This window comes from Aptenodytes patagonicus, chromosome 2 (genome assembly GCF_965638725.1).
Source record: "Aptenodytes patagonicus chromosome 2, bAptPat1.pri.cur, whole genome shotgun sequence".
NCBI lineage: Eukaryota > Metazoa > Chordata > Aves > Sphenisciformes > Spheniscidae > Aptenodytes > Aptenodytes patagonicus.
In genome coordinates, this window is record NC_134950.1 from 170,755,359 (window position 1) to 170,782,500 (window position 27,142).

General features: G+C 48.7%; 1 protein-coding gene and 1 long non-coding RNA gene across 2 annotated transcripts in view; one reads left to right on the forward strand and one right to left on the reverse strand.

The window, feature by feature from the left end:
- Window positions 1-1,980: 1,980 nt before the first annotated feature.
- LOC143157555 (uncharacterized) lies at window positions 1,981-6,805 on the reverse strand. Its single transcript, XR_012994823.1, has 3 exons — window positions 6,231-6,805; window positions 4,625-4,811; window positions 1,981-3,729 (listed from the first exon to the last, which is right to left on the reverse strand). It is a non-coding gene; the product is annotated as an uncharacterized LOC143157555 (long non-coding RNA).
- Window positions 6,806-16,212: 9,407 nt separating this feature from the next.
- The window catches only part of PTH1R (parathyroid hormone 1 receptor), a 135,167-nt gene continuing 124,237 nt past the window's right edge, over window positions 16,213-27,142 (forward strand). The window contains exon 1 of the mRNA XM_076332093.1: window positions 16,213-16,356. Coding sequence (XP_076188208.1) covers window positions 16,282-16,356 — 75 coding nt within the window. The 5' untranslated portion in view covers window positions 16,213-16,281. The remainder of the gene's footprint in view (window positions 16,357-27,142) is intronic.

Genomic DNA, 27,142 nt, shown 5'->3' on the forward strand with positions numbered 1-27,142 from the left:
CTGCTGTGAATGTCTTTCTCCGAGTCCATCATGCCGTCCTGGAGAAGTCAGCTGTTATTCCCCTATAAATGAAGAGTAGGCTGCTACTGTCTCTCAGTCTTGCAAAAAAAAAAAAAAAATTTAAAAAAAATTCTTTCACTTTCTCCTCCCAGACCATGTTTGAAATCTCTTCTCTTTTCTGCCGGCTTTCTTCCAGGCACTTTCTGATTTGCCTGGGTGTTATTCTGCAATCTTTCCCTAACAGCAGGTACTCCACTCAGATTGACAGCCAAAGACCTTTGGGACCAGCTTTAGTATCTCACTTAGCTAATGACAGCTTGAGGGATGCTTCAGACAGTCATAGAATCATAGAATCATAGAATCGTTTAGGTTGGAAAAGACCTTTAAGAACATCACGTCCAGCCATTAACCTAGCACTGCCAAGTCCACCACTAAACCATGTCCCTAAGCGCCACGTCTACTCGTCTTTTAAATACCTCCAGGGATGGGGACTCCACCACTTCCCTGGGCAGCCTGGTCCAATGTTTAACCACTCTTTCAGGAAAGACATTTTTCCTCACGTCCAATCTAAACCTCCCCTGGCACAACTTGAGGCCGTTTCCTCTCGTCCTATCGCTTGTTCCTTGGGAGAAGAGACCGACCCCCACCTCGCTACAGCCTCCTTTCAGGTGGTTGTAGAGAGCGATGAGGTCTCCCCTCAGCCTCCTTTTCTCCAGGCTAAACAACCCCAGTTCCCTCAGCCGCTCCTCAGAAGACTTGTTCTCCAGACCCCTCACCAGCCTCGTTGCCCTTCTCTGGACACGCTCCAGCACCTCGACGTCCTTCTTGTAGTGAGGGGCCCAAAACTGAACACAGTGTTCGAGGTGCAGCCTCACACCAGTCATGGTGTCTGCCCCACAGGTGGTTGAATGAGGTGAGATGCTGCAGTGATAGCACGGCACTTCCTTCCAGCCGAGTGCCGGGCTCATGTCAGACAATGAAAAGGAACAGGCATGTCTTGTATGCACACAGCAGGACTCAGAGCACTCAGCAATCATCTACGGGAAGCCCAGAGCACCCAGGTGCCCCTTGAGACATTCTCAATGTGGTGCCACTTCCATGCTACTGTGTTGAAAAAGGATCACCTACTGGTTTTGAACAAGAAACCACACTTCAAAGACTGACCTGCTGTGTTTCATGTAAAGAGTGGATCCCACCTCTTGTTCCTGACTCTACACCATCCCGTTCCCTTCCAGCCCATCCTGGATCTCACCTGCTGGAACATCTTTCTTCAATGTCATGACCCCACATTCCTGAGGATACGGGCTGGCCGTTTCTGAGAGCTGCTGGCCGGGTTGTGGAGAAGGAGAGCTGATGCCGTGAAGAGCAATGGCAGAGGGAAAGAAAATGAGCAGAACCATGTTTGAAAGCAACGCTGCTACAAGGCACGTCCCTCTCTGCAGCGCTGTGGCTCTTCCCAGTGACATGGTGTCCTTCCCCTCCAAATTACACGTCCCATTTATACGGTGGGAGAGGAGGAATTTAAGATACCAGTCTTAGTGATCACTGCTAGGTCATCATCAATTATTTCTCAGTGAGGGACGGGTGCTTTTCATTTCAGCAGCAATGTCATATTCTGGTCATTACGCTTGGCCTGGAGAAATGACGCTTCTTCACCAGTTGACATAATTCACTTTGAAACCTACCTCTCAAGAAAGATGAGCAAATGAAGAACAGGGGAGCAGAGCAGAAATCAGGGTTGCTGTGTTCTTATAGTTTTTAATTTCTTTTTAGTATATTTTATTTATTTCTATTTTAGTTTATTTATTTCTTTATATGTAATTCTTTATATATTTAAATATATTTTAATATATTTAAAAATTCAAATATATTTTTATATATTTCTTTATATATTTTAATATATTTTAATATATTTATAAATTTAAATATAATTTATATATTTATTTCTATATTTAAAAGTCCCGTTTTAGGTATAAAAATCAGAACTGGGGAGAGAATAAATTCCAGACCTTCCTTATTCTGTAGGGTTCAGGTTCATCTTTCCTGATTTGAGAGGTAGAGGTCATTTCATTTAACCTCAGGGTCTTAAGCCAGTTGGTTCAACATAGGTGCCTAGTTACACCTGAGACGCCTTGGACATCAGTGGTGTTGGCAGATGTAATAGGCAGATACGACATCCCACTTTCTTAAGCAAAGTACATCCTTTTCTCAAAAGCTACAACTTTATCTCCATTCTGGACTGAATCTACTTTTACCTGCCAGAGAAGCAAGTGTGGATCGGTTCCTTTTTCTTTCCTAACATTGACCAAATACAGGCCATTTTCTTCCATACCAACATGTTTCAGAACAGTCTTTGGCCGACTGTCGTCTTCTGACACTTGGTAGAAGCAAGACTGCCAAGTGCTGGCTTTCTGAACGCTTTCAGCTTAGAATTGGGGTGGGAGGGGAGGAGATGGGCTAGTCTGGTGCCTCCCTGCAAAGTGCACCTTCAGCACGACAGCAAGCCAGCTTCCTCACGAACCTAGCCCCAGCTGAGAGAATTGGTAATGTTGCTCTTCTTCTTTTGCCGCTGTCATTTTCCAAGTTTCTTCGTTTTTATTTAGGAGGAAAACAGGAAGAACGGCGAAGTTTGGGGTAGCTTTTAACAAAGATGCAAGAGGACCGTTGCATTGATCTTGCAGGGGGAAAGAATCATTTTGCTTCATTAGCTAAGAAAATAAAACCAGAGTTATTTTATGATGAAAAAAAGGCACAGAATGATGACCTAACCATAAAATTTTTGTGCAGAAGGCTCAGTGTCTTGGCAACATCCAAGGAAGGGCAGGAAGTCTCTGCCCCTGAACAGATCGTCTCATGTTTACTACTTCAGAGAAGCTGTCATCATATGCTCTTAAAAACGTAGAGCTTTTCTGATAAAGGTGAGACTCATGGAAAAGGGGATTTCTCTTATGAGACTATATGATATGAATGGAAAAAATAAAGATTTTCAGTCCACAAGCACTGCTTTCAGCCTTGTTTTCCGAACACCTTCCAGGCTTCTCTCTTAAAATATTTGGATGTTTTTCCAATCGCATCTATGGTCTATGAGAAGAGAGCATGCCCATCTAAAAATCTGCTTTATTCATAATCGTGGACCATCCCTCTTGCACCAGCCCTGCTACTGATTTTTGAGACAAAGCTCCTGTGGCTGTTGCAAGATTTTCCATGGCAGGTAAAATTGGTTTCCCGTTAGTAGTTGGATGTGTGAATAAGGACGGAGCTGGGACTAGGAGTGTGGTGACTTCTTCAGGTCTGGAAATCAGGTGGGAATGAGGTACAACCCAGGCAAGTGAGGAGGGTTTTCTAAGGTGAGATATGGGACACTCACAAGCAGCATCATGGAAGCAGTTTCTGTTGTACCAGAGCCAGCTGGTATTTGCCGTTTCACTGACCGAAAGGCTAAAGAAGAACTCATGACTAAGAGCCCACAAAGCAGAAACTGTGTTCAGGGAGGGATGCCAGCCAAAAGAGCCTCTTCCTTTTCCTCACCCTGGAGACACCACCACAAGGAGAGCTCATGATCTGGGACACGGAGATCCCAAGGAGCTATACAGCTTGCCCAACTGGAGTATCCTTCCTGAGCCAGATTTGAGAGTCATTCTCTGCAGGCAATGGTGGCACAGGGAGCTTGGACTTGTGTCAGCCTGGTCCAGACAACACTCAGAGCAACTTCCAGGAGCTCCTGGTGAACTGTGCAGATGGGGAATACAAAGGATTCAGTGATTTCTGATCATGTCTCACTCCCCAGCTTGGACTGCCACCAAGTCCTATGGCAAGTCCTACTTAAAAGGCAAAGTCAGTCCTAGAGTCAAAGGAGAAATGGGACCCTATTTCACTCTGCCTGGATCCCCAGGACAACAGCAACAGCAAAACAAAACAAAACAAAGCAAAACCACACACACAAAGAAAAGAAGAGCTCTTCATTAGAACTTACACAGATTTTACTGTGTAAATTGTTTAAAAATCTGTCCTGAGTAGCTGGTGGCACTTCTTCCATGCTTTAGTTTCTTATTTCCATTTAAGATAAAACAGTTATAAGAAGTGTTAACAAATCACAATGAGAGAAGGATATTATCTCCACTTCTGCAAGACCAGCTTGAATTTTACTGTGTTTCTTCTAGTGTGTAAGTGCTGGTAATTTTATTTTTTTGCTGTACCCCAGGATGCTTTTTTTCAGAGTTTATGTTACAGGACAGTAGGAAAATAGCCATAATCATGTGTTGCTTAAAATAATTGGATACTTCACTGAGTCTGCAGTGATTGACACTGAAAATATATGGGGATTTTTTCTTTTTTCTTTTCCAATTTTGCATGATGCAGGCTGGAAGCTTCAATCATAGATGACTTTTTTAAAGCCATCCACTTTGATAAAGGAAACTTTGTAAGGACTGAAAGACCAGCCAAGCCTTTTCTCTGTGCATGAAAGAAAGGCATAAGGAAGTTCAAGAGCTGGAAACAAAAGCCGCATGAGTTGAACACCAAAATGCAGCTGCTCCTTTTTTAGCAGCAAGCCAACCATGAGAAGCAGCAGATTTTCAGACATTCAAGCCTCCAAATCAAGAGGTAAAGCTTTGTTTTCTCACACCTTGAGAGAGGATTCAGTGCTGTGGTAATCAGGGGCAATGCTTCAGGCTTTGATGGCAGAGGCAAGCAACATAAACAGGCTCCATGACTCCCGGGACACCTGGCAAGACCGTCTCCAGGCTTTGTGGGAGCAGACATAATGCTGAGATTACCTGTCCCGGAGAACAGGAGCCAGATTCAGACTGGTCCTGCCAAAACACAGAGAGAGGGAAGAAAGGGATGACTCCTGAGTCCACATCTTTTGATGTTGCCAGGCTATCCTACCTCTCCAAGCCCTGACTTTCCAGCTAAGCAGCCAGTGAGGTGTCACGCATGGGCTGGGGCAGACCCAGAGGGACTGACGGCACATGGTCCATGAGCCGCTGGAGGAGTGGCAGTGCAGGTGGACAGGAGGCATGGGGGACTGGGAGCATGCCCCTGCTCACAGTTCTCCAAAGACCGGTCTTTCAGAGATGGATGGACTTGGTCAGGGGCCAAGTTTGCTACCTGTGTGACTGGAAAATCACCTTTTGTTCTTTTTTTTTTTTACCTCAGAACAACTCAGATGACAAATCCACCTACCAGAGTGTCCCATCTCCAACAGCACTCATGATGGATAATGATTGAACAGGGTGCTGTACTGATAACTACTAGTAGTACTACTAATAACTACTGATGGTTTCCCACATACCTTCCCAGCCCTCAGTAACCCCTAACTCAGAGACCTCCTAGGACACAGATGTTACATTAGTGTTTAAAAGTCTTGAATGTTTTTTCCTTCTGTTAACTCATCTAATCACATTTTGAATCCATGCAAACAAGATCCTGTGCAAGGAGTTTCATAGCTTCACCACCTGCTTGTGAAGAGACATCTCCTTTTGTTGGCTTTGCACCTACCCCGAAATTTTCAGTCCTGTGTTCCTAATCTCTTTATTAGGAGAGATACCAAATCGCCATTTCCCAGTGGCCCTCTGCATGATTTTCACAGATCTGTCTCCTACCTATCGCCCTCCTTTTCTTCAACGCCCTCTTTTCTAGGTTGAAAAGTCCAAGTCTACAGCAAGGTTACGCTGACAAACAAGGATTCAACCCAATAACTTAAAAATTACCAGGGCTTGAAGTCACTGACATTTGTGGTCAGAGTTTTCCTGGACAGAGCTGCAGCCCTGATCAGGACAAAGGTTGAGGATCTTCCTAGACTGTTTGGGGAACCGAATGAAAGATTTCATTCAATGCACCGAGCACAGGCATCCCGGCAAGCTGCGGCTTTGCGTTGTCTCCAGTGTGCAGCAGCAAGCTCCAACAGCCTCACAAAGAGAGCTTGTTTCCCGCCCCCCCCCCCGCCGCCAGCGCAGGTTTCAGGCCATCACCTTTGAACGCTTATCAGAGCTGAAATGGACTGTGAACTCTGCGGAAAGCTCACCCCAAGGCTGTTCATGAGAGTCCCTCACATGCTCCCCACACGCCTAGCCAAACAGGCTCAGCAGAGATAAATAAAGCTTTATGAGGGCAAGACACTATATATGCTGGTTTATGGTCCCAGGTAACAGGTTACAAGCTCAGCAACTGTAAAAAAAATATATATCCCTCATCATTCCCCTATCTGACTCAGCAAGGATGTCTCTTACAGTTGGTGATAAGGTGATTCCAGCTTCTTTCATCGCACTTGCACAGGCTTTTTGCATGCTGGCTCTGAGCACGTTACAGCCACCACTGCAGTCTCCTAGTTCAGTCTCGTATCTGCGATAAAAAAGAATAAGTATTACTTACAAAGAACGCCTTGTCCAGTAGCAATTGGACACAATCAAAGTTTAGAGGGTCCCTGCAGCTGTAGCGTGCTGTGTTTTTGATGCTGTTGGAGCGGGAGAAGCTGTCCCATCCCGCAATACGCAGGCAGCTCTGTTTCAGGCTCTTTCATCCACAAGCTCTCGAAGAAGTTTGAGAAGCGAGTAAGACTCCCCGTTATAGCCAGACTTCTCCAGCTGTTGTAACTCCACGACGGTCCATCAAAGCTGCCTTGACCCACGCCAGCAAAGGATCTGGCCCACTTATTTACATGCATGACTCCGTGGCGCAGCTGGCAGCTGTGAAAGGGCTCATTTGGAAGGCAGCGTGGCTGGGATCAACATCACTTAAGCGATAATCTGCTAATCAGAGCTTCTTCTGTTGAAGCAATGCTTCCATCTCGTCGTTCCATGCTGGCAGTTTTCTTCTGCAAAGCTTGCCAAATTGTTTCAGCCCCTGGCAGTTTCAGAGGGGTTTTTATTGCTCACCTCCGAACTGGAGTTTGCTCTTGGTTCTGACTGTGCGTTGGATGGCAACACGAAAAAAGGACAATTTGATTCAAGCCCGGAGACATCCAGTCTGTCATGCACGTGGCAGGGGAGGGGGAGAGGGAAAAATAATTTTTAAAAAGAGTAAAAAAAGACCTTGTGCATATGGAGAAAAGTATGCAGGCTCGAGACACTTGCTTCTCCCTCAGGGTGGGAATGAGATGGTTCAGTGGTGTGCAGAAATCACTGAAATCGCTAAACTGCAATGAGCAGCAGGCAGGGTAACTACATGTGAAATCCAGTGTAAAACCTCTCAACTCACGTCGCTATTTTGAAAGATGGAGCTGGTAAATCACAAAAGACTCTCCCTGGGAAGGAAGAAAAAGAGAACAAGCCAGAAGTGGCATTAGTTGCTGCTCTGCAAGGAAGATAAAGCCGTGGTGAATGACCTGAAAGACAAATCAGTCACCAGCATGGGGGAAACCTCATCTGGTAAAGAGATGAGTTTCAGTGCTCAGCCTGTTCCTTGTTGTGCTCACCTACCCACCAGTTTCTCCCCGCAGCAGAGGGGTAAAGGAGTAGAACAGACAGTGCTGAACGCTGATGACTTCTGCCCAGCACAAAGACTGAGGGATTGACACAAGACGGTGCTAGTTAGAGCTGCATTCCTCAGTCCTACCCCTGCTCCAAGGCCCAGGCTCTGATCTCCATCCTGCCCACGTCCACCCAGGCTCATAGCATCAGGTCAGGTCAAGCCTACAGCAAGGAAGACAACAGAAGGAGAGTGAGAGAAGAGCCCAGGATGCTTTGCAGAGCCTATCTGTCCCACCCGCTCATCAGGAGTTCACCAAAGGCTGGCATTTCAAGGGCTGCCTAGAAGAGGAGAGGCTGGGAGACAGGCACCCATATCCCCTCATCATTACAAAAATGCAACTAAACAGAGGCCAAGACCCATTGCTTAGGAAGATGGTCCGTCACCTACCTGTACGCCTTCAGTCTTGTTTCACAGAATTGCTCACAAAAGCTCAAAAAGGACTGAATCAAACTGGTTTCATAATGAAAAATTGAAGAGTACAGCTTCATTTCAGCTGAAGGTCACTGCCTGAAGCCACTGGCTACCGTCTCTGTTGCTGGTTTCTTTGCTAGCCCAGCTGTTATTCACCTGGCCTGCTTAAAATAGAAAATGCCTCTGGATCTGACTGTTGTCAAGGGGGATCACTTCTTCACCTCCAACACTCCCTTGTCTGCCTTAAACCAAGCCTTCAACCCCACATGCCTCATCTCCCAAACCAGAGTTGCAGCCCTGTGATCCTCCTTCCGCTACACTTTCTGCATCTTCTCAGGCAGGGCACCCAACCCCATGCAGATGACTCACTCCCAGCTATCCAGACCAGGACCCCATGGCATGACCCAGAAACCTCCTCTTTCACCACTCCAGCTGCCAGTGGCTGTATGCACCACCTCCCAAGTCTGCCCAATTTCCATATGCACAGACAGAGGTACCCTGTTGACTGGAGACATTCAAGGTCTCAGGCACACATTTCCTACTGGAAGGCATTGCCACATAGAATGAAGGTGATAGGTGGAAGTCAACATAGATGCCTCATCCCATGAATTTCAGGTTCATCAGACTTTTGTCTCATTGTCCTCCTGAATACAGCACACAAACCTTTTAGCATGTTTGTAGTCCCTGGATAATAGCTCAGGAATGGACACAGGCCTGAAAGAAGACATACATGGTGGCTACACCACCTTGTAAACCATTACCACCAAGTGTTAGAAGAGGTGTACAGTCTCTTTAGCCCACCCCTGACTACAGATCACAAGCGGTCCTGCGTACTCCTACCTAGAGAGATAAAAAGCCTTTGCAGATAAAAAAAAAGCTAGTTTTTAAATTCCTTTTTAGATTTCTCCTATGTATAAAAACCTTTTTTTGACCAAAATTAATATTTTAGCTTAGATTGATTTCCTATCAATCCTTCCCTTCCCTATGGAGGCAGGGAAGCAGGGTTTAGAAGGAATCAAAACAAAACAGAAAAGAAAACTGCTGAAAACCGAATTATTGTTCTAGGAAGTGTTTTAACAGTTTAGACTCTCACCTTCAGTTCTTCATGAGGATTCATTGGTTGTTCACTCAGGCTGTATAGGAAAAAAAAGTGTATTTTCTTTGTCTCACTCACTTGCAGGGCAGTCCTCTTCCTTGAGTGAGGATGTAATCTGCCATCCCTGGAAGCCTTGATGCGAAGATGGGTTGGCTTTCTGGAGAAGATCTCCCAGGGAAACCCTACTTTGAAGGCTGAGAGTAGTGGTGACTGTCTGAAAGGTTGTGAGTGAAGCAGTAGGAAAGAGCACAACAAAGACCCACTTAGGTCTAACTGCCTACCCATCCTGATATTCAGATGGATTCCTTTCTGCTTGACAAAAGAAGTCCAAAATTTGTCTCATTTCATCTGCCATCATTCACATTGGTGATAGAATCATAGAATCATAGAATTGTTTAGATTGGAAAAGACCTTTAAGATCATCAAGTCCAACCATTAACCCAGCACTGCCAAGTCCACCACTAAACCATGTCCCTAAGCACCACGTCTACTCGTCTTTTAAATACCTCCAGGGATGGGGACTCCACCACTTCCCTGGGCAGCCTGGTCCAATGTTTAACCACTCTTTCAGGAAAGACATTTTTCCTCACGTCCAATCTAAACCTCTCCTGGCACAACTTGAGGCCGTTCCCTCTCGTCCTGTCGCTTGTTCCTTGGGAGAAGAGACCGACCCCCACCTCGCTACAACCTCCTTTCAGGTGGTTGTAGAGAGCGATGAGGTCTCCCCTCAGCCTCCTCTTCTCCAGGCTAAACAACCCCAGTTCCCTCAGCCGCTCCTCATCAGACTTGTGCTCCAGACCCCTCACCAGCCTCGTTGCCCTTCTCTGGACACGCTCCAGCACCTCGACGTCCTTCTTGTAGTGAGGGGCCCAAAGCTGAACACAGTGTTCGAGGTGCGGCCTCACCAGGGCTGAGTACAGGGGCACGATCACTTCCCTCCTCCTGCTGGCCACACTATTGCTGATACAGGCCAGGATGCCATTGGCCTTCTTGGCCGCCTGGGCACACTGCCGGCTCATCTTCAGCCGGCTGTCGACCAGCACCCCCAGGTCCTTTTCTGCCAGGCAGCTTTCCAGCCACTCTTCCCCCAGCCTGTAGCGCTGCATGGGGTTGTTGTGGCCCAAGTGCAGGACCCGGCACTTGGCCTTGTTGAACCTCATACAGTTGGCCTGGGCCCATCGATCCAGCCTGTCCAGGTCCCTCTGCAGAGCCTTCCTACCCTCGAGCAGATCAACGCTCCCGCCCAACTTGGTGTCGTCTGCAAACTGACTGAGGGAGCACTTGATCCCCTCATCCAGATCATTGATAAAGATATTGAACAGAACTGGCCCCAAAACTGAGCCCTGGGGAACACCGCTTGTGACCAGCTGCCAACTGGATTGAACTCCAGTCACCACAACTATGATAATGATAGGCAGATGCATACCTGGTCTGTTGCAAGGCCAAATATCATATCTGCAGTGGAAACTGCAAATTGGGTCTGTGTTTGGTCTGGATGCCACTGAGTGAGAACATCTATAATAGCGTTTTCAATGCATTGTGGCACCTCGTAGGTATCGCTGCTCTTGAGTCTGTCTCCATAAACCCATTTCTAACAGCTTCCTCTATTCCACCTCTTTCGTCACACCTCCTTTCTGATGACATGAAAGCCACTGTCCCCCTGCAAGGAGACTTCAACTGAGCCATTGATTTTTGGGCTGAATGTTTAGCTTTGCCCTTCCTTTCCCACAAAGCAGATCTTCAGGCAAAACTATCCAAGGCATAAGGAGCTTTGAAGCAGGACAGTCTCATCCAGGTCACAGAGGTGTTTGACGGCAAGGGTGTGGAGGTCCTGACCTCCACTGGCAAGAACAATACGGGCTGTTTGCTACGGTAACACTGCACCACAGCTAAACTGAGGCACCAAAAACTAAACTACGGAGGGGCTCATGACTTACCCTCAGGACCCTCATCTGTATTTTCTTTTTGCTTTGACAGAGATTTTCACCTTGGGTTTTGTCCGTAAGACCCAGAGCAGCTGTTTCCCTTAAGAGCCAACAGAGAAGCCATCACACATCGCTTTCGCAGTCATCTCAGCCAACAGTTACGACTTCAGCCTTGTGCAAACAGCATCGGGCCTGAAGTATCAGGCCTTCTTTTTACTCCTCTTCTCTGCTCACATTAAAAGAAAGTGGTGACATCAAAACTCTCTTCTTTGCAACACATATAAACATAGAGCGAATATGGCCAGAAATCCATGATGGCCATTTGGCCCAATGCACAAACCTGACTTGGCCAAAGGTCCTTCTTGTGTATTTTGGCCTTGACTTTGCATAAAAAACATGAGGGACAGCCAAGTGGAAACAGGGCAGGAAAGGCCATCTCAATCTCTCTGACACTCGGTCATTGGACCAACTTCTTACACAACGAGAGATTTTTGCAGCGTGGCTGCCACCGCCATCTGTGTCAGACCTTCCCCTCCCTGATCAACGGCTTCAGTTGACATAAGTCATGACGTTTCACTCTCCTGAGTGACCCAGGAGAGAAAGGACAGGAGTTTTTTTATCCAGGATGGGATTTCAGCTCCTGCAGAAGGGAAGCGTTCACCCAGCTGAGAAGAAAACAACCCAGGGAGAGGAGAGTTTTACTATTTGACTGTGTAAAAGTTAGCTACAGTACAGAGCCTATCCACAATAGCGATCATTTCTGGGCAAAACCTTAGCCACTTTAAATTGATTATGCTTTTTTTTTTTTTTTTTAAGTGCTGTTTTACATGAGTAGAAGGATCTAAACTTTTGGAGAGGTTTGTTGTAAGATGTTGGAGAAACTCATTTCAATCCGTGCCATCCCCAAGGGTCTCCTTAAAATAGCAGCATTACAAAGGCTTCTTTTTGTGCCGCATTCCTTCTTGGTTCATTATATACACGTTCATGGATACTATCTGAAAGAAAAACAAAACAAAACTTAGATGTCCAAATTACCTTGGCCTTGATAGGAATATAAGCCTGGGACAGATCTGCTGAGGAGAATGGAGTCCTCCGGTGGGAAGATTTCCAAGCAGGGACCTCACACACTCGCATACGCCATCCCAAGCAAAAGCAGGCATCTGGACATGCAGAATAATTCATCTCACCCTCAAAAGTTTGCAGAGGGAGAAAGGATCCTCTTGTAACCAGGGCAGAGAGCATACACAGCGTTTGGGGATGACGGGAGATGACAAAAGCTTTTTTCTGGAGCACCTGCTCAAAAGTAAACTAGAGCAGTAGAGCTGTTTCTTGTCTGACCTTGCATAAATCACAATTTCCAAGGATGGTAGGGCCTAAAACTGCAGGGCCTGATTGTCTGCACCCCGCGAGTCAAGACAGGGACCCTTTTTATGTGGGGGAAGAACTGGACAGGTTGTTTTGGGGTCACAGGAATGGCGAAGACGTTCACATGAACACCTCTGGTACCGGGAGTCCCTGGATGTGATTCACTGTGACTTTAGCAGACATCTGTATCAACCACCCGCACAAGTCCTACTCTTCAGCTCTGTCCTGCATTCCTGCCCTGCCCAGAGGGTAGACAAGAAAGTGATGAGATGAGCAGGGTGGCATCCAAGGAGACCTCTCCTGTGGCCCTGAGCTCATCCACAGCAGTGGCAAAAATCTACATGAGTGATGCTGAGTTGTGGACCGAACTTCAGATTAATTCTTAGGGCTGCGTCTGCGAGAGGGATGAGGTTGTGGGGCAGCACCTTGTCCGTCCTCACTTGTGTCTTGCATTGAGTAGTTTGGGAGGAGGGTTACAGCTACCACTTGGGGAAACCCACCTTTAGACTTGGCTGCAGTGCATCTGATGCTCATCCCTTTGAAGAATAGCTCTAGCCCTTGCACTTCCCATCCTCCCAGAGGGAACAGGCAGGGAGAAATGAATCATGCCCTGACTGCTATACATGGCAGGGGGCTGACTTTGGATCTAGGGAGTCCTGAGGCGTCAGATTATTCTGCTTGTGGATAAAGGGGTTCCAGGAAAACAACCCTCATAGTCTTGGTGGCCACGAGAGCGAGACATGGCCAGAGTCAGATTTCCCCGCTGTGCTTCTTGGGCAAGCTTTAAAGTGGGGCTGGAGGGAGGGAACAATTTCCTTCTTGTGCAGCTTCAGCAGTTCAGTGGTATCTGCCTTTAATCATTAAATGATTCGGGGGAAAAATACCAGCCCAGAAGCATCCCCGGTCCAGTCCCGCACCCCGCACATGGGGGACTGGATACAGACGGGGGACCAAAGCCTGGACGTGGCCGTCCCCTAAACCGTATCGGATCCTGGTTTACTTACACCACCTCCTCCTCCCGGTAGCAGCAGGAGGTGAGGGCATTTTAATATATGAGGCTTTCCCCTGCTTCTCCCCTCTCTCCTAGAAAAAAAAACAGCAAGGGACCTGCGATGGGGCCCCTGAAACTTTGCAGTGGGGTTTTTTTTTCCCTCCTTCTCAGAAAGACTATAGAGCCCTGAGTACATATTTGCTCAGTCCGCCCCACACTTAAACACACACAGATGCTCAGCTCCCCTGGGGACAGGGGCTCTCCCACCCCCAGCCCCCCTCAGTCGAGTGGAGTGGGCCAGACCCCATGAAACAAACCCCAGCAGAGGTGGAAATACCTGCCCAGGGATTCCCCAAGGAATCCAGCTCAAACCAAACCCCCTTCCTCCTTCTTGAGCCCCTCTCCCCAATAAATATCTTTTTAATCCCTGCTGCAAGAGCTTAAAAAACAGATTTGGGGATTAGCCTGCAGATGGGGGAAAATGGGGTGGGGTGGGTATGGCTTCACTGCTTTTAAATCCCCCACCCTCAGCACCACCCTCCCCATCTCCCCCCCCCCCCCCCCGCATGCACTGCCTAACTGGAGGCATGTGTCGCCCGCGAGCCGGAGGGAAGGGGGTGGGACAGGGCTGGGACAGCGGGGTGGGATGGGGTGGGAGGGATGCAGGACTGCCCCCGTGCTTCCCAGCCCCGTCGGTCACAGGCTGGATACGACCAACCAATGGGGTCCCGGCCGGGGGGGTGCTTTTATACCTGCCTCGCTCCCCCCGCAGCCGGGGAGATCCGCGGAGGCCGGCAGGGAGAGGCAGCGGGTTTGTAAGGAGGAGGAGGAGGAGGAGGAAAAGATTGCATCAAGAGCAGAACTTTTTTTTTTCCCCTCTCTCTCTCTTACAGGAAGCCCTACTCTACCTTAGCCTTGGAAAGAGCCCCTTTTCATAAAATTAGCTGAAGGCACCTATTCACAGCCATGGGGCTGTGAAAAAAAAAAAAAAAAAAAAAAAAAAGCAAGCAACAAACCGACTGTAGAGTTTTGGGTGGTGTTTTTTTTCTCTCTCTCTTCTTTTTTTTTTTTTTTCTTCGCTCCAAAAAATAAAACAGAAATGCACACAGCTCCACTCTGCGAAAACTTGATGTTTTTACCGTCTGCTCTCTGATAGATCTAGAGAGAAGGTTGGCTTTTTTTTTTTTTTCCCCCTTTTCCCCTCCTTGCCGCCGTTCAGCTCCTTCTAAATAGCCGCTGCTTCTGCAAGGACAGAATGAAAAAAAAAAAAAAGGAAAATAAAACCACCGCGACTTGATTTCCAAAGTTCCCCCAATGAGTCAGCCCTAAGCGCAGAGCCGTGTGTCTGTCCGTCTGTCTGCCTGCGTGTGTCTTCGCCCGCGTGTTGCATCCTTGTCGTGATTTCTAGCCCCCTCCCCTCCTCGGTTCTCCTCCCACGTCGAAAAAATGATAAGGGGATGGTTGCTGGAGCCTGCTTTCGGCTCTTAAATAAACCCCCCGACAGCATGGCTTTGGGGGGAGCGGGGGGGGCTTTTTAGGTTTGGGGGTTTTTGAGGGGTTGGTTTGGTTTTTTTGGTTGGGTTTTGTTTTTTTTTTTTTTTTTTTTGCCTCGTAGTTTTATGAATGAAACCGCCCGGCTGAGCTGGGAGTAACATCCCTGCCCTGAAACTCCGAAAAGCTGGTGAAATCCAGGCGGGGAGGGCGGGCCGGGGGGGGGGGGGGGGGAAGGACGCGGCGGCGCGATGGGCTCCGGGCGGCGGCGGCGGCTCCCCCCGGGGCGCTCGGCGGGGGCTCACCCCCCCCCCCCCGACCCCGGCCGGTCCTCAGCGAGCCCCGGGGGGCTGCAAGCTCCCCTCCCCGGCTTTGGGGAGGCTCCTCCCGGGCGCGGGACGGCGGACTCCGTGCCCACGCGGGTGCGCGAGTGAAAAAAAATAAAAAATAATAAAAAAATAAAAACCCAAAAAAACCCCAAACCCGAGGATTTCAGCACGTTTCGCGGAGTAAGTGAAAAGGGTTTTTACCGCGGGGAGGGGGGAAAAAAAATGTAAAAAAAAAAATCTAAAAGAAACTGCTGGAAGAGGGTGGCGGGGAGCGCTCTTTCAGCCCCACGCTTTCATGCCGTACTCAATCGGCTTTTTGAAACTGCAGATCCTTTGAGACAGAGAGGGAGAGAGAAGCAAAAATCCCTGTTTGTACCTAAAACACACTGCAACCTGGAAGGCTGGCAGAATAAACCTATTGTGGAGCTGAAACGCGCCGGGATATACAAGCAAAAATCCCCCAGAGTACCACTGTTTGCGAAAAGGTAATTGCTAAGTGAAAATATTTCCAAGTTTTCACTTTTTTTAACTTTCGACTTCGCGATTTGTTTGCACGCCGAAAAGAGAAGACGGGGGAAAAAAAAGCCTTTTTTTTTTTTTCCCCAAACCCCTCTGAAACCTAAAAGATAAAATTACTGGATCTAAAAATAAAGCAGTGGTTAAAAGCCTCCCCCACCCTCTCCAATCTCCCACCCCTTCCACCCCTCTCTCGCCTTCTCCCTCCCTCCCTCCCTCCCTCCCTCTCTCTCCCTCTTTCTGTGTGTTTGCGTTTGACAAAGAAATTATTTGAACTTCCCACTGCCTCATAAAAAGGAAACAGAAGAGCAGTTTTGACATATGGATGTGATTTTTTCTGCTCTGAGACAGATGCACACGGAAAACAAACAGCACCAGGGGCTGCAGCTCTGAAGGGAGCGAAGTTGCTCCGCTTCACATGGGCTCCTCGGCTGCATTTAGGGAGCTGCCCAGATCTCCAGCCATGAGAAAACGAAGCAAAGGACCGGGGTTTCTTGTCATGTGCCTTTCTGGCTAAAACTGTGGAAACAAACAAACAAACAAACAAACACAAATTCTGGAAAGGGGGGGGGGGGGGGGGCGGGAGGGAAGGAGAAAGAGAAATCATCTGCAACCGGAGCGCTGGAAGGACCTCTCGTCCTCCTACTTCCCTGAGCGAGCTTGGATGCTGGAAGAAGCCTCTTGGATATGGGATCATATCTGGTTTATCACAGTCTGGGTTTGATCCTCTGCTGCTCCGTATTGAGTTCAGTCTACGCTCTGGTGAGTCCCTCAATCTTTTCCCTTCGCATTCTTGAACGATCTGCGCGGCTGTTTCCTTGATGAGTAATTTACTGTATCAAGGATTTAGAAGGCAGAGGGCTGGGGTTTTTTTTTCAGCCCAGTGGTTTATTTCGCTGGCAGATAGTGTGTGCAGTTGGTCTCAAGAGTTGCTGCACCAGATGAAATTAAAATGTCTGTGCTTCCCGAAGAGTTTGAATCACTTTTAAACCCCTCCGGACAGGAACGCGTGCAGTTTGACAGGGGACTGGGGGAAGCGTTTGGGGGATAATTTAAAAGGAATCTATGGGTAAAAGGCAACTCTTCCTTTTCTTTTTATTTTTCTTTTTTTACTCCACCCCCCCTCCCCAAGATGACAAATTTAATTTTATCTTCTTAATCTGCAAAACTGCTTAATCTCAGCGAAGCGGTGCCTTCCTCTTTGGGATTAAATTTGGAGAGGACCTTAGAGTGCAGGGTTTGCAGACAGTTTACACTCAGGAGCATGAAAGTAGTATTAACCCGTTGCTTCCTGGCACTGTTTTCACCTGTTCCTGCACACACCGAGGCAGAATATCTTTACAGAGGCAGCAAAAAGGGCTAAAGTCTGTCAAAACTGCCTTGATGGTGGTGATGGGGAACGGGCTAAGATCTGCAGACCCCAAGTGGTCTCCGAAGCCCTTCTGCAGAAGTGAAGGGAAATGTCATACGGAATCGGCCACCAGATGTTAACCCACTGATGGGCACGCTGCTTTGACATGTGCTTTCCTTGCTTTCTCCATCCCTGGAATCACCACCGCTGTTGGCCATTTCTCAGTGCCTTCTGGTGTAGGAAGGGGCACGGCCACCACCTAAAGCGGTGTCTGCTTTCCGTAAGGGATGGAGATGTGTTTGAAAGGGAGTGGAATCACCCTGACGCCGGCTCCATCCAGGTCCTCCCCGACCCTCCAGGAACCACCACCCTGGGCCCTGTCCTCTGGGTTTGGTAGGGACTGCTTGGGACCTTGTGCAGGGCTGGTAGGGGGGGTATTTCCCCCACACGTCCAGCATCGTGCTAGAGGGAAACATCTCATCAATAAATGAGAAGAAATAGCCCCTCGAAAAACAATCATTGTTGCAGTCCATCCCTGTCTTGCTCTATCTCTAAGCACAAATAAACCTTTCAAAACCCAAAGAAAATTGGGGAAATTGGGAGGACCAGTTGTAGATTTGTTGAGGTTTTAGTGACGGTTGAGGTTTCTCCCCTGTTCTGGGGTTGGATTAGCATCTCCGTGACCACGTCTGACTTTGGGGCCGTATCATGACAGGGTGGGTCCTGTAGCACCTGCTACCCCCCACCTCCACAGCCCTGCTGCCGCTGAAGTCAGCACCAAAATTCCTGCTAGCTTTGGTGTCTCTGTTGGTACCGATGAAAATCAGGTTTGTGAAACAGCCAGACTGGCGCTCGGCAAACTTCGGGACTCAGAAAAGACAGGCGAGGCTGCAGAGCGCGTCTCCAGTCCCATTCCCTGTTTACTCCCCTCTCCCAGTACATCCCGGTACCTGCAGAAGGTGCAGAGGACCAGCCAGTGAACCAAGTTCCAGCTGTCTCGTGTTCCCAGTGGGTATTTTATTTTTGATACCCCCATCACAACAGACACTTTCAGATCACAAGCGATTTGCTCAGCAGCGCTGGTAGGCGACAGGGGCTCATGGCTGCAGCAGCTGAGCGTGCCCCGTGCACCAGCTCAGGGCGTAAAACCTGGGCGTAAATCACAAATAGCTCTGCCAGAATCACAGAGGGGCAAGAAAGCAGGGACACTGGCTGGGAAGGGCTAGGTGAGGAATGCACAAGAGTATTTGCTCTGTTGTGTTTCCAAAAGCCTGTTGCTCTCCTGTACTGATCTAGGGTCCTGCCGCTAGAAACCCCATTTGGTTTAATTAGGTCCAGGCTGAAATGCATGCTTCAGACCCTTCCCTTGCTTTTCAAACCCATTATTGACAGCTGAAGGAGCTGCCAGAAGGTTTGAAAAGTTGTCCTGACAATTCAGGGGCTGCAGAGATGTTGTGTGTCCCTTCTGGCATCTACTTAGGCAGAATAAGAAGGTCAGCCCCGTGTCATCCCACTGTACAACAACTTGCGAGGCAGGGAACAACTTGCAGGGTGCCTAGAGCCTGATTTTTTTTGCTTCTTTCCCAAAGTAACTTGATTTTTAAATGAACTTTGAAAACACGGAATGGCATTGACTGCATGTTTCAGGACGGTGATGTCTTGGTAGCTACACTATAAGAAGGGTCATATATATACTTGATATTTGGCTAGCGGGTCTGAGTGTGTTTTATGTGCTGCCATCAATAGAAGTCACCAAGTGCCTCTCTCCTAGAAGCAACAAGCAAAAATCAATGAGGGTAGCTGCAGGGGTGGGGATGCAAGTACTTAATTTAGAGACAGGCTCCATGGCAGCTTTGGGCTAAGCTAAAAGTGGTACCCGATCTTTCACTCCCCCAGCACAGCAAAGCAAAATTCTCCTGTGGGGTTTGAGTCAGGAGAATTCCCGCAGACTGAGGCAGCCGACAACTCAGAGCTTCAGGGCACAATTCATCTGTCTGAGGCTGGAAGACTTGAGTCTTGAGAGCCATGGCTCTAATTGCTGGGCTCTTCGCAGCTCGGTTGCTTTGCATCTGAGGGTTGGTGATGCTGAGATAGGGCAGAGCACGATGCCTCCTAAATCTGAAGCTGTCACTCCCATTGTTCCTTTTGTCAGCGGGCAAAGATGATAATAAAGGCACTTTTTGCAGCAAGAGTGCTGAAGTAGGGGTGGGAAACGGTTTCTTTGATTGTCTGTGTCACTGGTACATCATGGGGCAGGACGCTGGCAGCTGAATCATGTCTCCGCAGCATGCGGGCTGCGTGTCCCTGCATTAACTGTAAACCACAGTGGGAAATTCGGCACATGGAAAAATGCTGTGGGAGTGGGTCCTCTCAGAGTTAAATGTACCCGTGCAGAAACCGTGGACCTCCTGTGAGCCTGCAGCCACGCGAAACCCATAGCGAGATCAGCATCCCTGCCCTGCGCTTTAGGGGGGCAGCTGAGAGGGACAGGCTTTGATTTGGGGTAAAGTACTGGGTGAAGCTCTGCTGTCCTCCAGCTCCCCTGGCAATCCAGAGAAGCTCTCCCCCAGCATTTCCCTGGGAATATGCCTGATTAACACCTGCTTAAACGGCAAAGGGAATTTGACTTGTCGATTGAGCGCTTTGTGCCTGAAATCTGGCAGGGTGAGGGGGGTAAATTTGGGTTAATTCTGCTATTTGGTCCAAGGGCCAGGGAAGCAAGATTGGCCTGAGCCAGATAGCCCTGCAAACATGGGCTTGAAAAGATGTGTGCGAAAGGAGCTTTAAAAGTAGGGTCTGACATCAGCAGAGCATGGAAGTTAAGATGTAGGCACTGTGATTTTATCTGAAAGGCGCTGCCAGAGCTCCTTGCAAAAAAATCTCCCCATGTCCCACCTCCCAGCAGAAAGCCCCATGGTTTCCTCTGCTGACCCCTTCGGTTTTCACTGTTTCCTTCTCTTGCCAGTCTCAGCCTGGCAGCCCCCAACCCAGTTGTCACTGGAGGAGACATTCTGAATAATAATAATAATAATAGTAGTAATAATAATAATGATAATGATATAATAATAATAAGCCACCAGCCTTCTGCAGGGCTTTGGATCACAAAGGCTCCGTTTTGGGAAACGGGTATCAGCCTGAGCCGGCTGCAGTCGGCTGAGCTCAACATGACCCAGGGAAGCAGGTCCGTGTAGGGTGTGAAATGGGCAGCAAAAGGGACCTCCACTCTACTGTGGGGGGTCTTGCCTTTTAGCAGTGCTCGGTGCCTTGCGGAAGGTGCTGCACGTTAGGGGGATGCATTTTGGCAACAGCACGGTCTCAGCCCTTTTCTGTTTGCTGCAGCCTGCGGCTCCCCAGCCCTGGCCCCACTCAGGCTGCTTGGGCAATGCTGAAGTTTCCCTCTGATTTTGCAGAGAAGCTGGTGCGATCCCCCAGAAATTCAAGGGGTGCCAGGAGGGGGTGTGGAGCCCTTTCTTGCAGGCGTAACCCAAAACAGGGACAAGCTCGGCCAGGTCACCTGCAGAAGGGTCCCAGCCCTTATTCCCAAGGGAGCTGCATCCACACCAGCATTGGTGTTAATCTCCGGCAGGAAGGTCCGGTATAAATCGGAAAAACTCTCGTTCGCACCAAAGCGATTCTCAGGTCACCAACCAGCCGAGATCCCGGTGCTCAGGCAGCAAAGCAGCAGGATTAAGCAGGCGTTGGTCAGTGTTTTGCTCTTTGACTTGTCTCTTGTTGTTCCTCTGATCAGACCCACATCTTCATGGATCTGGAAAGGGGAAGGATTTGAAGGTGAATAATTTATAGCTGGAAGGGAAAGATAATCATATTCTGCCTCAGAATACGCCCCATAATAAAAAGAACAATAATAATAAAATAATGCTATATAGAGATCCTGCAAATCCCAACTAGCTGTCTAACTTCGTTAAATAAAGACAAGCTCCAAGTGCAGCACAACAATGCCTGAAATGTTCTTTTCTCCGCACACGCTTGGGAGCGTGCCCATCCCTGCCCCATGTATTTATGAAAGATACGATTTTTGTTATTGTACTTCGGGATTAGCAGATATCCCTGGACTATAAAATACTCAACCGCAAAATATAAAGCAAACAAGCCTGCGCGTCAGGGTAATGCATGGGCTGGGATTTCATCCCATGCAAGCCAAAAAAAGTTCAGCTGCCCGGTGGCAAGTCTGACCTGAGCAGCCTGGGTTTGGTGGGAGCCTCTTGCATCGGGAAGAGGAAAAACAAGAGGGCAACTGTGCGCACAGGGGGGGTCAAGGCTGGAGGAAATGAAATCTGAGGTGCGTCTTTCGGGTCCAGGCAGTTGTTGTTTGGTTTCTGGCCTCCTAGAAATAGCCCCGGAGCGGTGCTTTGAGATCAGTGGGATTATTCCGGCGAGGGCGGTGTGTCTGCAGTCCCTGCGAGGGGTACCCCCAGCCCAGACAGCTCAAGCAGAGACAGCTGCTGCCCCTGCCACCGCCGCCCTGCGCTCCCACGTCCCTTTGAAAAACGATGCTGAAAGTCTGAGAGTCGTCCCACAGCTGTGTGTCTCGTATCGTCTCTTTTCCTGGGCTGGATTTATTGATAAGGGGACTCTCCTAGGGTGTAAAGATGCCGGCTGGAGGATTTCCCTCTGCTTGGGAAACTCACTGCTCAGCCACTTGATCAAATTCAGTAGAAATCACTCCCTGGTTCAAAGAGTTATTTGGGGCACAGACACCACACTCATCACACTGAAACCCCTAAATCACATCTATTACCATACAGCCTCCGACCGAGCAGTGTGGGGTGAGGTGGTAAAGCACCTCTCCTGGCACTGAGATATAGGGCTGAGAAAAACCTGCTCCCTGGAGTCGGTCGCAGAGCTATGGCTCCAGCTAAACCCCCCAGTCGCTGAATTTTCTTTGTGCCTAAAGACGAGAAGGAGGGAATAGCAGAGCCAGACTAGGGCTGCCTCTGACTTAAACCCTTCCTGGGAACTTGTCCTCGTTGCTGCCGAGTGGCTCAATCCTCATCCCACACCGCTGGGAGGGGGCGATGGAAGTCCGGCGTGTATTTAGGTACTCAGTAGACTGTGCAGCTCTCCGATCCCCACGGCTCTTGCTGGGCTCATCTCAGCCTTTTGAGCTCTGATCCCGCCAAACCTCTTTGCCCTCTGACACTGTCCGGATCAAAGGGAGAAGCCAGCAGGGATCCCCCACCCTTTCGGATGGGCTGTTTCTCTGCAAAAGGTCAAGCGTAGAGGGGTTTCTCTGTCTGATCAGCCCCTGCTGTAAGTGAAATTTCAGCGTCTCTCAATTAGTAACCATTATAACAAAAAAAAACCAAAGAAAATGGGTTTCTTAGGGCAAGCCCTGACTGAAAGGAAGAACAGCATCAGCCTGTGTTAGATTAGACCACATCAAAGATATTTTGCCCTGATATGGTGAATTTGCTTTCTCCCTCTGCATCCACTTGGCTGTTATAGTCTCATTTGGCTATCTTGACCCATAACACCTCAAACTTCAGCTGCTCTTGCAAGAGCTGGTGTACTAAAGATGATCTTTGTGTTGCGCCTTTCATGACACGGTAATAAAAGAATTACACTTGGGGCTGAAACTCAGCCAGCAGAATACCTGCTGGGTCAGACTGAGCTTTGCTGTCTTGTGTCATGGGAAGAAAACACCCGAACTCATGCTCGGTGCACCTGGCTTGGCATTAACCCCTTTATTTCCACTGAGGCCAGGCTGACCCTTGGCAGTGATTAGAGGGGCTCTGTGTTTTAGGGTTTTCCTCTCCCTTCGGAGGCTTAGCTTGGATTGACTTCCAGAAATGCTGTTTTCAAGAATGGAAAATTTTGGACTGATGGCTCCCTCTTATCAGGTCACACTTCGATCCTCCTGTAACACAAATTCCTCTGACAGCATTCAGGTGATGTTTCGGTTGTTGAAATCTTCTGCAAGGCTGGCCTGTCTTTCTTGTCACATGTTTTTCCCTTTATCCAGCAAAGCAGAAGGTGGACTTCTCTGCCCCTTTTCCCTCTCACCCCTCCAGCATCCCTGGTTCAAGGCATTTCAGCAGCACAGGGATTGTGCTCCTGTCTCCCTCCTTCCCTCCTGACCGTGTGCACCCCTCCATGAGCTGATTCAGCTCACTGAGCTGGCACCAAACTAACCAACTAAATTCTACCAAAGATGGAAAAAAGAAAATAAACGTAGGAGAAGGTTTGTTGCTGGGTCAGTGAATTGCATCTGCACAGCAAAGGCTCAGATGAGTCCCCGAGACACGTGAGGTAGAGATTGGGTCACAGAAGTGGGGACAAGAAGGGATGAGCGGCCAGCAATGTGTGCAGGTTCACCCTGACGCCATGGTTGTACAGTCATGTTACTCTGGCATAAAGCCCCCCCAAATCCTCTTTTTGAGATGCACACCCCGTCCCAGGCCTGCCGTGCGCCCTGTTGTACCTTCTGCTCCTTGGCAATGAACACGCGTAGAGCAACGTGAGCCATAGGGCCAGCAGCCAAGTTCATCGTAGGCTCCGTGCTACCTCTGAACCTCCCCTCCATCAGCCACACCATCTGATCATTAGCACACTTCTTGGCAGAGTTTTTGTCTGAGCAGACGAGCCCTGCAGATGGTGCCAAGTGATGGTTCAGGATAACACAGGTCAGGGGTATTGGATGTGACCATACTCTTTTTTTAGGGAAAAAAATTGAGTTTAGGCTTGTAGACACGAGGTGTGTTGTGCTGCTTGGTGTCAGGGCCGGAGGACAGAACCCAGCCCTTGTACTTAGCAATACAGACATAAACAGGGACTTCCAAGACTCAGAAGTGGCCCAGACAAGCTGAGATACCACACAGTTCGTACCTACTTACCTGCTTTCTGGTCTGTTGCTTGCAGGGACAGTGAAATGGTCAGGCCAAACCATTCCCCCTACGTCCAAGTCGAGGAAGGTGTTGAGCCAGGCAGGAGTAGGCAGCACAGCCATCCTGCGCTCGCCTACCTCTCTGACGCTATCAAAGCGCAGAACAAATGAGCCTTCAAAGTCCAAAGGTGTTTGGTGTCTTTGAGTCTTTCTACCGTAATGACCTCGAGTACCAGCCGTCTGTCAGATAAGGGTAGCTCATCAAAAGGAGACTTGGCCTCTCGGAAAAGACCTCCTCCTAGATCAGTGTCTGGGGCAAGGGCTGGAGACAGGAGTTGCTGTCTCAGCACCCACGGCAGGCTGGTTATCTCGTTTTTCACATGGCTGCCCTGTTGCTAATCAGGGTTTCTCGATGTTATCTTTACTTCTGCCTCCCTTCCCCTCTCTCCAAGCATTTCAGTGTATTTATCTGCTTGGTCTTGCCACACTGAGAGCAAGAAGCAGCCTCTATTGCATCTGTAAACGCAGGTTTGAAAGTCACTGGGTGTCCTTAGAAACCTTCTCTTCCCTTTACTGAACTTCAGCTTGGGACCTAAATGGTTTTTTTCTTCTGTGTATTTTAACAGAGAAGTAAGTGGTATGCAAAACCTAGCGCATGCTTGCCGTGGGTTAAGGGATGAGGCACTTTGTAAGGAGCAGCAGATGGTAGGGAACTACCATCTCTTGGACACATAGCAGAGGACAAATGATCAATTAACCGAGACTCAGTGGCGCTTTGGGGGACTCTGCCAGTGTTTAGGACCACTAGCAAGTTATTTAATCATCATCTCGTTGCCTTGATTTATTCAGCTGGTTTACACTCCTTGGGCACTCGAGGGAGTGCAGCATCCCGGGAGAGCTCTGAGCCCATCCCGTACACTAAGCACAGGAACGGTGCCGGTAGCAGACACGCAGTGGGGCATTTCTTAACTCAGGAGGAAAAGGAGGGTTTCAGAAGCTGGAGGCACCCTGGCCCCGCTTTGCCCAGGAAGGCTGGGACTGCTGGACCCGGGAGCGTTGTTTGAACCTGATTTTGTTCACACTTTCCTGCCCCGTGCTGTTCCCCTGCTCTGTTTCCCCGTCGTGATGACAGCCTGCTCTGTCATTTCTGTCCCTGTCTTTGGCCTTTCTTTCACAAGGCTAGGGAGAAAGAAATCACCATTTCTGACCACCCTGGAAGGCACATGGGGCTGCATTCAGACCACTCCCTGTAGGCACATTGAAGCCCACCAAAAGACAAGGCTGATTGACTCATACACCCAGACCATGTCACGACAGCTTCCCTTGCCTGCAAGACCTGAGAATAGTCTCTAACCCACTTTATTTAGTGACACAGTGAGGCCAAGGGCTCCTGAGATGGCTCAGCTGTAGGAAACCATGGGCTGACTCACAGAGTAATTAGCTCATTGATCTTGTGAATTAAAACACATTAGGCGATGCCTGATCTCTTCCAGGAGCAAATAGCCAGTAGCCTCTTTTGTTTTGCAAAGATACAAATCAGATTCCAAAATTCAGTGAAACCACTGGACTGATTTCCATGAACTTCACATGCTATTTCCATCTATCCCACTTTTATTGCCTAAACCCCTGCCTCGCCTCAGTGTTACCTTGACTTTCTTCTCGACTCCTACATCCCAAACCGCTTCTCCTTTCAGACATTGAGCAATCAGAGTTAAAGTAGCTTTGAGACACCGGCTATGGCGAGTGGTTGCAAGGAAATGACCTGTTTCTCCTGGCCGCACTCGAAGAGTAAGATCAATAAAGCAACATTACGTAGCGTATCTATTTCGTGGTTAGCAATTTCACTCAGCTTAGTAAAAATACAGCAAAACAAATTTAAAATAGAAGTGGGAGGGAGCTGGTAAGAGGTGGGACTGCTACGAGTCGACTAACATATAGAGCTTCAAAAGCTAGAATTGCTGGCTTTATCAAGAGCCATCAGTTTATGAAGCCTTTTAACCTCTCAGAGTTGACATTTTCTCTGAGCTTGTGTTTTCTTCCAGTGCCCTCGAGGTTACACTCACTGAATTGCTTCCTCTAAAATGGCCTCTTCAGTAAGGAGAGGGGACCAGGAGTTGAGATTTAGCTCTCCCATTGACTTTCTGTGTGCCTTCAGGTATTTCTTGCTCTGTATGTGCAGCAAAGGCACAGAGGACTTGTGCGGAGTGAAGGTGGACTCTGTGCATTTGGAAACATGGTTTATTTTTATTGTTCTTCCCAGAAAAGGATAAAAGAGAGAGAGAGATGGCTCTATAGGCACTGAGGTGGAAACGTTTTCCCAGTCTAAATAGCTGTGGTTGCTAAAACACACACCAGTAGGTGGTCAGAGGGTCTGATGCACTGTATCTAATGCAGACATGGCTTGTTTTCACTTGTGCTAAATTACCAGGACTGTTTACCCAGGCCAGCCGCTGGATGGGGACAAAGCAGGATAGGGCTGATTTCCCTCGCTTGGCGTTAGATGTCAGCAATGGGTGCGCGTGCATCTCAGAGCTGCCCCATAGCCTCAGGGGACCCGCTCAGCTGCGGAGCCTCCTGCCACAGATCGTCTGTGACTGCACCCCACAGAACCTGGGTGGGCCTCAAGGTCTTATTTCCTCAGCTGACAAAGACACAGGATTTGGTACAAAACTGTTATGTATGCGTGTATATACAAGCGAGCGTGCGGGTATAACTGTGCGGCTCTGACTCATGCCGTAGCATTGTTAAACAGTCTCAGAGCATCCCACCATATGATCCCACTGCAGAGTACCAGCTTCATTTCCAATTCATTTCCCACCATGACTGGTGTTTCTCCGTCAGCCTTTCACCACCACAATGAAGCATGTTTGTTGGGTTTTTTTTGTTTCATTCCTGGGATCAGATTTTCTCCGTGATTTGCCTTAACCTCATCATAGAAACCACAAAGCTCAAGGGGCCAGAGCCTTCTGCTGGCGTAAATCAGCGGTGTTCCTGTGGAGTGCAGAAGGGCCAAGAGAGTCTCATCTGATGTCAATCAGTGTCACTGCAGGGAAATAAGGAGAGAGATGGAAGGTAAATTGGAGAAGCCCAACTGGCACATGCTGGTCCTGGTCTCCTGGCCCTGGGTTGCATCTGGACGGGAAGGGAAAAGATTCTGCAAATTGAGAGATCTGGGTTGGATGACAAGCCCGCAGTTTCCAGATGCTTCTCCAAACCATGTTCGGCCATGCTTCAGTAGCTTCTTTTGTGGCTGGCTGCCTTGTGCAATGAATGCCTTCTTGAAAGCATTTAAACGAGAGCAATTTGTGGGGGGGATCTGAAAGGGGGGAGTGTCGCTCTTGTTTCTGGCTATG